This window comes from Spea bombifrons, chromosome 2 (genome assembly GCF_027358695.1).
Source record: "Spea bombifrons isolate aSpeBom1 chromosome 2, aSpeBom1.2.pri, whole genome shotgun sequence".
NCBI classification, from domain to species: domain Eukaryota; kingdom Metazoa; phylum Chordata; class Amphibia; order Anura; family Pelobatidae; genus Spea; species Spea bombifrons.
In genome coordinates this window covers 129,226,228-129,238,629 of record NC_071088.1, presented here as the reverse complement: position 1 = coordinate 129,238,629, position 12,402 = coordinate 129,226,228, and the positions used below count along the sequence as shown (strand labels likewise).

General features: G+C 32.7%; 1 protein-coding gene across 5 annotated transcripts in view; it reads left to right on the top strand.

Moving 5' to 3' along the window:
- GRIA4 (glutamate ionotropic receptor AMPA type subunit 4) overlaps nucleotides 1-12,015 on the top strand; it is a 161,990-nt gene extending 149,975 nt beyond the window's left edge. For 3 of the 5 annotated variants that reach the window (XM_053456480.1, XM_053456478.1, XM_053456479.1), the window contains 2 exons: nucleotides 583-717; nucleotides 10,884-12,015. In XM_053456480.1, coding sequence (XP_053312455.1) covers nucleotides 583-717; nucleotides 10,884-11,048 — 300 coding nt within the window. In that variant the 3' untranslated portion in view covers nucleotides 11,049-12,015. Of the gene's footprint in view, nucleotides 1-582; nucleotides 831-6,579; nucleotides 6,653-10,883 lie in introns of all 5 variants that reach the window. The other 2 variants (XM_053456482.1, XM_053456481.1) reach the window with 2 other exon arrangements.
- The last annotated feature ends 387 nt before the right edge of the window (nucleotides 12,016-12,402 follow it).

Genomic DNA, 12,402 nt, shown 5'->3' with positions numbered 1-12,402 from the left:
TTTGCGTATTTAATCGGTGTAATTACAGAAAATACTTAATAAAAATTAAAAGTAAACATTTTAATAAGAAGTGTTTAACTGCATGGCATAGTCTGGGGTCCCTTTAATATATTATATTATATTACTGCTTCTGGAACAGACTTCAAAATAAATATGTATATTCATTTTTATAATTATACAAGATTACGTTTGAGATTCGGGATTAGAAAACTCAAGTACGTTTAAAAAAATATCTAAAAATATTAGATATTCTGACTATAAAAAAATATCTAAAAATATTAGCTATTCTGACTATAAAGAATATATAATATATTTGCATTGTACAGTTAACAGAGGTTACTAATTTTTGGCTGTTGGCGAGTGACTGGTTACATTCTAAAGTATTGGTAACACAAAATATAATTCTATTATTATAGATTATTTTTATATTAACAAACATTGACAATTTATAATTTAAGGCTGTATTGTAATATACTTTAAGAATCATTTGAAACTAGCTTTTTTTTACCATTTATATCATGAACTTTCTTGTTTCGTATCATTATCAGACTTTCATAATTCATAACCCTTTTGTTTTTTTAGGACAAGACGAGTGCATTAAGCCTGAGCAACGTTGCTGGAGTTTTCTACATTCTGGTTGGAGGCCTGGGCTTGGCAATGCTGGTGGCTTTGATAGAGTTCTGTTACAAGTCAAGGGCAGAGGCGAAACGAATGAAGGTGGCAAAGAGTGCACAGAATTTTAACCCATCTTCCTCGCAGAATACCCAGAATTTAGCAACTTATAGAGAAGGTTACAACGTATATGGAACCGAGAGTGTTAAGATTTAGGGGTAGGACCTAGGGTCTACTACAGTGAGTGGGTCATGTAATGTGAAGTGCAGTATTGTGCCCTGTCTGTCTAGTGGTTATGCTTGCTTCTACAAAAAAAAAAAGCTTTCTATATTGGAATAACTCAGCGCTCAGTGGTTCCGTACTTTCTTGGCTGCAGATGTAAAGTGTATGTTGTCAATAGACATCTGCATTACAATATGTTTCCATGGACTTAGAAAATATGCCTTAAAACGAGTATTTCGTAATATCTCAAATAGAACAAAAAAAAACAACTTTTTGGTTTGTTGAGATTTAACCTGACCTTTCATAAAGGGCATTTTTTTAGAGGAAAAAAAAATATTTTTAAAATGTACATATGTTTTAATTATGTGAAAATTATTTTAGAAAAAGGAAATGCTATTTTAAACTTTTATTTGTAACAAAAAAATATTTTTGATACATTTTTATTCGGGCTGTTTTTTTAACAGCCCTATAGGTTTATTTGCTGTAAATAGAAATCTAATTTAAGTTAATATATATACTTGACATTTTATTTATAACAGCAGCAGCAGATTCCATAGCGCGATTACCGTAGGGGCTCTGGAAAATTGACAATAACAAGAAAACTGCTGATATACAAACTTGACAGTAACAGTAACAGTAACACATCTTAAGGTATAAAGAAAGAGAAGGAGAAGATCATATTTAAAACTAGCCTTCCCTTTTTAATCATATGATAAAGGACGTGGTCAAGATGTAAGCATTATAGCACATTTCACTCATTCATTTACACAGAGAAGTGTATATATATATATATAAATATATATATTTGCCGTTATGTTTAAGTTGACTTAACACTGAACATGCAAATAGTCTCTTAAGAAAGCAAAATGAATATCTAAAATTGATCAGTACCAGAGCTACTTGGTTCAGTGGTACTAATGCATGCATTATTCCGTATTACACATGTAAATATCTGCTGTATCAGAGTATTTAAATAAAACTGATAACGTTAATTATACATTTATAAATTATACATTCTATTCATTTTCATTCCTTTTCAATAATCCAAACTTTTTATTTCTTTTTTTTATTTCTTGTATTTAATTCACGAATATCGCGTTTTTAATTTGAAAATGTTACATCAGACCATCTAAGCTGCCAATGGAACTTACTACTTTGATAATTGCTGATAAAAATTATTATAAGTAATTAAAACTATTCAAATTAATTATTAAGACATGCATCACTTATTAAGTAAGAAAGAGAGGTGAACTACCATTTATTTAGGTGTTTGGGGTTTATTGGCCAGTTTTAATTTAGCATTTATACAAAAATCTTTTTCTTTCTTCCACTTTCGTGGTTTAATATACTTTCTAGATTTTAGTCCGCTGTAAGGTTAAAGGCCTATGACTTCTCAATTTATCATTACTATTTCTAAATTTAAATGACGCTTCCATGAAAAAATTAAAGCTATTGGGAGCTGTGTAGCACAGAGTAGTATAATCTGTATTTTTCTTTTGTTTTGTACATACTATAACCATATTCTACTTCTTACTAACAAATCATTCAAGCCTCTTTATTGCCTTGTCCCTAAAATGATTTAGAGAGGTGCCAATGACCAAGAAACTGTCACAGACACAGAATTCTAACAACAACAATAGTGTATTACAGGCGCTGTACATGTATTTTTAACGATCTTGTAATCCTAATTCATTATTCTTTCAGTATAATAATAATGCAAAAAGGAAAAAAATATAGTAATATTGTGTAGCACTTTGGTTAAAACTTTGGAATCCCTTAATTGTTTCCCCCTTGGGATACCCTTACACAGTAATGAGCCCTTTATGTCCAAACCCAATAATATATAGCAGGATGGAGAGGTATAAAACTCGATGCAACAGCATGGGGGTTATATGTATAGAAGAACGGTTGAAGAAAGGGAGGAAACATTTAAGTTATTCCAAAGTGTTTAACTAAAGTGCAACACTATATATATATATTTTTATTTTTTTTTTTTGCATGACTTAAATATGAGACTGAAAGAAGAATATAGAAGGATTGCAAGATAAGTTACAATATACGTTCCTTCTATTTTTTTTTTAACGTCACAAACGCAGTTCATGTCCGTATTGCTGTTACTGATTATGTTTGGGTGGATAATTTACAAGCCATGTTGAGGGGCCTTCCACCCCTCCTATCGATGTTATTATAGACCTGCATGCTCGTGTCACCCCTACGAGTGTGAAGTCAGAACTCCATTGTGCAGTTTTATTATGGAGCTAATAAAACCTAGTTTATAAGCAGTCTGGATCGCACATTAATAAGACAATGATATGATAACCAATATCCTGCACAAGATGTCATTGGGGCCAAATCAAAGGATGCACTAATTATGCAATAATAATTATTTGGGAACCTGTAGAACCTTAGGCTATCCGGCTCCACCAATGGCCTATTGTTACGCACCTGGTACCAATTTTTTTTATCGTTTTGCGTTAAGTATTGGACACATGATTTCAGGACATATTTTCAGGCAGGTTTTGGTGCAATAGATGTAGATTTTGGACTCTTTCTATGCCTGATCCGCAAGGGGCACCATGGTGTTGCTTTGTGACATCGGGTTAATATGCCATCCACATGTTCTTTCACTCCATCCCTCTTTGTTTGCTGTAGGGGGAAAGTAATACTTGATTGGGGAACATCTCCATTGCCTTGAGATGGATCATACATAAACGCTTTAATCATCCCCATTACTTATCACATTCCTCTACAATCTTTGCCCCAGTTTAACCCAATGAGTGCCAGGAGGCATCAAATACTCATTTATATTCTGGGGCCCTCCAGAGAGCCCATTCACATTTTAATCCTGTAATTTGTGAACACCACTAATACTTCCATAGATTGTTTGATAATTTCTTTGCACAGTTTTTAGTTTTACACATAGCGAGATCCCTATTATCTCATTGCCACATTATATTTTATACATACAAGCATTATATTTTTTTTTGCTTATTTGTGTCTAAACATATTTTTGATATAGTTGAGTTTTGGATTATTGTGGCAGATTAATAGGTCAGGTTATTTGTAGTCATAAATAGTTGTGCTTTATATATGTATATATATATATATATATATATATATATATATGCCCCCTCAAGCTTAGGTCTTATGAAGTCACATGAAGGCAACTATATCAGTTAAGGGCAATAATTTGGTCAACGCTTTTCACGTACAGTATTTTGATACAATATCTTTATTGTTGTCACAAGGAAACAAGCGTTCATAGCGAAAATGTTACATACTATATATACTTTCATTGCCTCTAAAGGTTGGAGTCACAGTATCAGTCAATATTTATTGCATATGCTTGTTTTTTCCCTAGTCCTCTAAAGTTTCAAATGTGACAATGAGTACCTGCATGTAACCCATGAGCAATTAAAATATCCTAAGAAAACTATAACATATCCATGACCTTTAAGGACTTCAATGAATGAAAGGGCTGCAGGTAGAAAGACATAACACAAAGACAACAATGAGCAGACTAGATGGGCCGAAAGGTTCTTATCTGCCATTAAATTCTGTTTCTAAGTTTAACTGAGGCCAGCGGCCGCCATCCTATAAGTAAATGGACCTGACTGTGATGTCCAGATTTGATGACTGAACCAGAGCGTACGCCTATATTGCTTGTAGAATAATAAATCCCTGATAGAAATATTGTATTTACAGGCTAAGTATTTACAAGCTAAATTATAATACAAAAAGGTCATGTAAAGGAAAACTGGATGAACTTAATAATAATAAAACATAGTATTAGTATTAACAACAAAATGTTAACTTTATTTAAAGATTTCAGAGCCATTTAATATATGAAATATACATAGATTATATATTTATATATGTATATATATATATATATATATATATATATATATATATATATATATATATACTATGTATATAGTATGATCAAGTTTTTCAACTTGTTTTATTCCTATATGTGGATGTTGTGCATTAAATTACTGGCATGAGTGGCCATTACTAAGCATGGGTGAGCTGGATCAGTGTTTTTTTATTTACCTGGATGCTGAGCCACACTTCTAACTATATTTTATCTCCAAAATCTCAATTAGTGTCCAATAATAGCTGGGATATCAGTAGCCTGTCCTGTAATTACATTCCAAAGCCTATCAATAACTGAACTACTCTTTGATACTGTAGTTCATGATGCCAAAGCAGAGGCAGAGATCCATGTGTTCTATTATTCTTATATACTAAAATATTTAAGCGTTTATTCTGCTACTTTATCAGGTGCCTTCCTACGAATGAAACGCTGTCACCTGTTAATGATACCTTTATTATAGTTCCCGTGTGAAATACATGAAGCTAATAGAATGCCATTTACTGCTTATTAAAAGTGAAGAAGCCCTGATAAATGGGAGGTGATGGGTGAAAAAAGACATTATTAAATAAATGTCCCATTAAGTACCATATTGTTGTACAATAGACCCTTCTACAAAACTAATTAAAATCTGAATAATTAACATATTGATGGCTACTACCTGGAATCTGAAATAATAATCAAGTAACATACAATGAAGCCAATTAGAGGAAGTTAGAGCAAATTATTAAAATATTTCAAACTAAAAGCCCTAATAGGCTACTCTTTTAGTACAAAGTCCAAAACAAAATTTTGCCGATTTAAAAGACACGTCTTCGTTAATTATAGACAATTTTTGTAAATATCTTAAATATGTAAATGATACAAGGCAATCTTTAAATAAGGGCACATTAAATTACATAGCAGGAGATGCTATTATACCTGGAATAAAGCACAAAGCATATTTATAATAAGACAGACTTGGGTAACTAAGTGAGTAACGCAGTATGTCATTGCATTATTTTGAAATGGAAGAGCTCAGTAACCCTTTTAAAAGCTAAATTAATGTCATTATTTTTACAAGTTTACTAGGATTTTGCCCATACGTCCTTGAGCCAGTCTTACGGGCATTATACCACAATTAACCCTTTAGGCTTATAAACGTTTGGTTGTACATACCACGCATTGTTGCAAATGTCAGGTCATTTTAATGATACAGAACCTGCTTATTACATCAGGTAAAACTATTTATACCCCAAATGTTGTTTACAAAGAGATGTTGGATATGTAAGAACTATAATCCTGTCTACTGTATACCGCAGGCTTTCTTATCTAATAATAAATTATTAAGAGATTATGGAAATACTCTAACCCAATTCTATTATAGATTGAAAACTCAGTACAATCATTAGGTTTCCTATTACTGGTTGTACCCCGTTGGTTAAAAAAATATAGATTGCTGTTTAACTTTCCATCTTTTCTTAACAAGTAAAAATATCTTTCAAACTTTCTTGATTTAGGAAATTTAAGCAATTGCTTAAGGAACATTTTTTTTTAATTAGTTAACAAATCATAGTTATTTGGATTTTGCCTCAAAAATGTTCCTATTAATTTTTCTTTAAATCAGTTCCATTATCGATTATTCACAACTCATGATTTTTGAGGTTAACGAAAAAAAAAATAGTAATACAGTCCTCATCTTCACTAATTTAGCACCCATTTTTCATCATTATGCATGAAAAATGTTGTCCTATAGGATATTGCTGTGAACTTCTATCTTTTATTATGAACTGCCCTGTAACAATTCTACGTTCGCATCTCTGTCCGTTCTGCAACAAAGCGTTGTGATTCTTTACCTTAAACGTCATGTTATTTTTTTTACGTTCTAGGTGAAGAAAATGCAAGGTTGTTGCAGATCTTCCAAAACAGGGCTATTCTCCTTGAGTATACATTACTGTAAAAGTATGTTGGTTTTTGAAGTTTACGATTCAGATTGAAACATTTCATTTTTTTATTTTTTTTTTAAATATACTTTTTTTTTTTTATTTACATATATTTACATATATAAGCAGCGGGCCATTTTCTCACTGTGACTGCTTAATCATGAGCATGTGCTGTGATATATGACTCAAACATTCAAACCCAATCACTTCAAATCTATGGACAAATTACTGCTGTCTGTTTTGATTATATAGTTCTAGCCATGTCTGCAGGTTAATAAGTTTATCCTTTAATGTCACATCTCATTGTGTTAAATGTGTGAAAACTAAATATGAAATTGTTATTATCATTTAAACAAATGTCTCACTGAAGCAAAGGTTTTGTCATGTTTATTGCCTTTTTTTATTTTTAACTTTACTTTAGCATGCAGAAATCGATGTCATTAAGTGCTTAATCTCAATAAATTCCGTTTGGAGATGTCATTTAATGCCAGGCAATGGTCTCAATAACGTGCAACTTCATTACTTACCGACTTAGGGAGGGAATTAAATGCTCGTGTAATTCAAAGTCGTAAATGATAACGGAGCTTCTAATTGTAACGGACCTTTTCTCTATTACATTTCCGGAGCCTTAAAAGATTAAAAAAACGGCAGAGCTATAAATTAAAAAAAAAAAACTATGGGTTTAGAAATACAGTCGTACAGCAATCCCATTAAAAAAATATAATTAAAAAAATAGGTAATTGCACGAAATAATAAAAAAAAAGCTAAACGGTAAAAAAAAAATTGGTAATTGCGATCTTTAGGTATTTGCTAGAGTTTAGCAGCGGTTCATTGAGTTATCAGCTGCTTGGGAGATATGTTTAAAGGCGCAAAAAGCAATGTAAACACCTTAAAATTGAAATTGTAATTACACTGAAACATAGATGTGTGAGAGAAAAGATGCAAGATTATCAGTATTAAGGGGTGCAACCCATGTAATTAAACGCCACATCTAAAGGCGGTATCGGATCAGCAGTAAAGGTATATATGCAGGCTGAAAATTCTATTTAAACATATCATTTTGTCACTAGTGTGATATTAGGCATTCTAGGCTTGCAACACCATTGCATATATATATATTATATATATATATAATATATATAAGGGGGTAATAGAAGTATTATTAAACACTCATCTACAGACACCAGACAAGCCAGAAGGCTTGGTTTTCCCTCAGAAATCTCATAATTATATATATCATAAGCTCGCCAATATGCCCTGTGTGTCTGCACTATGGCAAGGATTAGATGAGCGTGAGTTTGATTTTTCTATTTTAATCGTGTGAAATCTGGACTAAAATGGCCCTAGGACTCCCCAGTAAGCTTAATATTTATTCACCAAATGGTTGCTGGCACGTTTTGATTTACATCAAATTGCTAGCATATTACACGTGTACATACTGTGTCAGATAAACAAATGGCAGTATGATGGTCATTTATACGTGGGTAGTCCAAGTTTAGTTGTGCTCAAGGAAGTTAAACAGAGGGCCATAGATTAGAAAATAAAATGTATCGTTAAAGGAGGTTTTTATTGAAAAAATGAATTCTTTGAGAATTCTATACAGTGTTGTATAGAATAATATAGCATATAATCAAAACAAATAGGTTGAATTTTCATACTGTTCCAGTAATTCTGTGATATTTTAATGGCGTTCCCTACTAAAACAAAAAACATTGATAGCAGGAAGAAATGGTCTATCTCAGGGGTGTCCAACCTGCGGCCCTCCAGCTGCGGCAGGACTACATCTCCCATAATGCTCTTTCAGCTCAGTGGCTGGCAGAGGAGTATGGGAGATGTAGTCCTGCAGCAGCTGGAGGGCCGCAGGCTGGACACCCTTGGTCTAGCTAATCAAGTTTCTTTACCCCAGATCATCTTTAGCCAGATCTCTGTCAGGGTGATTAGAGCAAGGATCTTTTTGGGGGGTTTCACAGGGCAGTATCATAAGATTATTGTGTGTTTGTTTATTAGAGAGGGTTACAATGACCGGGCTAAAACACATACAGTTACAAAATATACCAACATCATTATATTTTCTGAAAACTATACCTTTTAAAACAGGACACAAGCCGTGCGTTAGCACCATTATGTGGAAATCTATATGATAAACGTTTATGGACTACGTGACATGATTTAGAGGATTTACATGATTTAGAGGATTGCACTGCATGCAGCGTCGGGCTGTTGATTATTTTACATGATGTTTCCACCATTTTGATTGCTGACATAATTAGGACCAAACCATGATGAAAAATCGTGCTTTAAAAGTCCAGTGACCCCTTAATGGCACACGTGTGGATGCCTGCTGGATACAAGCAGCTGTATGCTATCCTTTTTTACTGACAGGATCCCTTGCTGGATGTAGAAGTGTAGTTTGCAGCAGCATATATTTATCAGCCACAGCAGTAGTATTACATGAACCATTTGAGCGGCCTTAATAAGACAGTATAATGTCCCTGACAGCCTTACCGTAATAGAATTCATATTGAAGTACTTTATAAAGGCCTTTAAAATTCATTCTTCCACAAAAAAATAATAATTACAAAGCTGCAGCTCCCCTCCGCATCATTCCTCCACCTCGCTGATCCCACAAAATTACTGCAGTTTTTCTGAAGTAATACTGCAGTTTTTTGGACATGAAAAAACTGCAATACTGCACTTTTACTGCAGTATTACTGCACATTTACTGCAGTTTTACTGCATTTGTACTTCACTTTTACTGCACATTTACCGCACTTTTTTTTTTTATATTGCAAACCTACAGTTGTACTTCAAAGTACTGTAGCTTTATTGCATTTGTACTTCCGTACAAAAATAACTGCAGTAAAACTGCAGTACAGTGAAGTACAAATGCAGTAAACGTGCAGTAAATGTCCAAAAAACTGCAGTATTACTTCAGAAAAACTGCAGTAATTTTTTCATATTTTCATATTAGGGGATTTAGCAGTATCCCCCAACACTTGGGAATGGGACAGCATTACTCTCATCCCCTCTTACACTCTCACTCACTCTTTCACATGCTCACTCACACTCTTTCTCAATGTTTCCCAAGAGGAATGGAGGGCCCTGTTCCCGCAGGAACTTAGAATGTAATGTGGTTGGCAGAGACGGTAGGGAATTTCCAAGGGCCTTAGGACCTCTTTGTGTGAATGTGGCATTCCACTCCCTCAAGTAGGCCGCTAATTGGAGGGGTTATGTACCACCAGCCATGCGAACAATTGTTTGGAACTTGGAAAGAGGGTGATATGAAGAAAAGTTTTTCAAAAATCTTTACAGGGTAAAATTCTTGTGGTAATTTTTATTTAGGGTTGCCATCTATTTTATAATAAGTATACTAAAGTGTCAGGTTAGCAACATACCAGCTAAAATGTTAAACCAATTATTGACCAGAAAGTTGCTAGAAGTAGGGTGCGTTCTACAAAGCCATATTTCTAACAGCAAATATTTTTAGGTATCTTTAGGTATGTTGTGCTAGGATAATTGCTATAATATATAATGTATATAAAAAATGCTATACTGAACACTGGTGGGTCCAACGTATAGCTATCAATTTTTTTATTTTAAATACCTTATCTTCTATACATTTCCTAGCCAATTGGCAAGTACAATTTAGTAAAAGTAAAACATACCCCCTACATTTCAATGACAGATCCTGTTTAACTTCAGCAACATAGTTAAACAACATCTTTATAGAAACTTGTACAATAGATAGATATTTTGTGCATATAATGCTTTGAAATATTTAAATGTCAGGAATTTATTTTTTTAGCATTATACCCTTTATACATTTTTTTAATAAAATTATTAAAATCATTCCCATATATTTTTGTATTGAGAAATGTGCTGATTTGGTTATAAATTAGGGCTTATTCATTGCAAAAAAATAAATAAATGTGGACTTTAAATGCATGGCTGCAAAGTTATTAATTTATGCTTCAATCATCTTAGATCTCTGAAAAATTAATATACTAGACTACAAAATAGTCTATAAAACATATGAAAAGTTGTGAAGCAATTAATACATATTTTTAATTAATAGAAAAACTACCTGCTATCAAAATTCTATGTTCCAATTTTCCATCTTTATGAAATCTAACATAAAAATGCAGATGTCTAATGTAAATTTAAGTATATTGATGTTTCTTTGTGTAATAGAACCGTGAAGATGCAAATATTATAATGTTTCTTTCTTTCTCTCACCCCTGATTACTTAGCTGACCTTTTCTGAAGCCATAAGAAACAAAGCCAGATTATCCATTACGGGGAGCGTAGGAGAAAATGGCCGCGTCTTGACTCCCGACTGCCCGAAGGCCGTACACACCGGAACTGCAATTAGACAAAGTTCAGGATTGGCTATAATTGCATCGGACCTACCATAAAAACCAAATAATTTATTGAGTGCCTTAATTCAAACACTGTTGGTGAGATACAGCACAGACTGTGAGTCACATTTTGGGGGGGAAAAACGAAAAAAAAAAAATCACTGATGACCTAGAAAAATTGCTGAGATCGGGAAGAATGTCCAAATGCGGCAAACATCATCAGCAACGATGTGTGCATGAGCTGTGCTCGGAATCCCAAACTCAGATTTTATATCAGGAAAATGTATAATTTAGTTTTATTCGGGGGGTGGGGTGGGACAGAGTATATTAGCAGCAAGAAATTTATCTTGAAGGAACTATAATCTAAAAAGACTTGTCTATTAGCGCATTAAACTGTGAAAAAAAAAACACGATCAGAATGGACAATTCTTGCTATCTGTTCTAACCAAGAAGGAACATAGCTATAGAAGTCGAAGAAACTACTAACCAGTATCTCAAGATTTTTCCATACGTATAACGGATGACGAATATCCAGTTGTTGAAATAGATCTCTTAAGAAAAAAAACTGTGATTAAAAATTAATAAACATGTAAATCCTGTGAAAAAAAATAAATTATTTACTATTTCTTTGAAAAGAAAAATTAAAGGATATGACGTGCTTGCTTTTTAAATGATGTAAATTTGAGCGTACAACACAGTTCTTTTTCTAACCATCTTAGGGAACAACTCATTGCAATAATTGATTAAAAATGCCGTCACTATAATCAGATCATTTTTTTTTGTTCTTTCATAAGATTACTGGGGAATTTCCTGCTTCATCCCACCGTATGTTCTACATACACGTTATTCGTCCATTAAGCCACCATACGTTACGATGTTACATAACATAAGTCAACTGTGTAGAGTCCGCCAGGCCATCGATCATTCCTGTTTCAAATATTATTTATAATCTTGTTCTATGTAAGAAATTGTGGTTTTTTTTTGTACCCACCAAAAAGAATAAAAGAAACAGACATTCTTATAATATATTGAGACCTGGATTTGTTTATCAAGAAAATGTTATATAAAACATATATATATATATATATATATATATATATATATATATATATATATATATTAAAATCAGAGATTAATACTGCATTTAATTACCTTGCAGGTGACCATTGCAGGTTTAATTAAATTAAAATAATAATAAAAAAAATTATTATCACTGTGATATGTTTGATAAGTTTTTGCCATGTTCTTTGATTATTTGTATTGTAAATATATTTGTCATATTTTTTTCTTTATTGTAATACACATTTATTTCCCGCTAAACAATGTCATTTAATATTGTTCTGTCGAGGGCTGTGTGATGTTCTAATTTAACAAAACAAGGTCCAGGTGCCCTAAAAACATACTATATGCA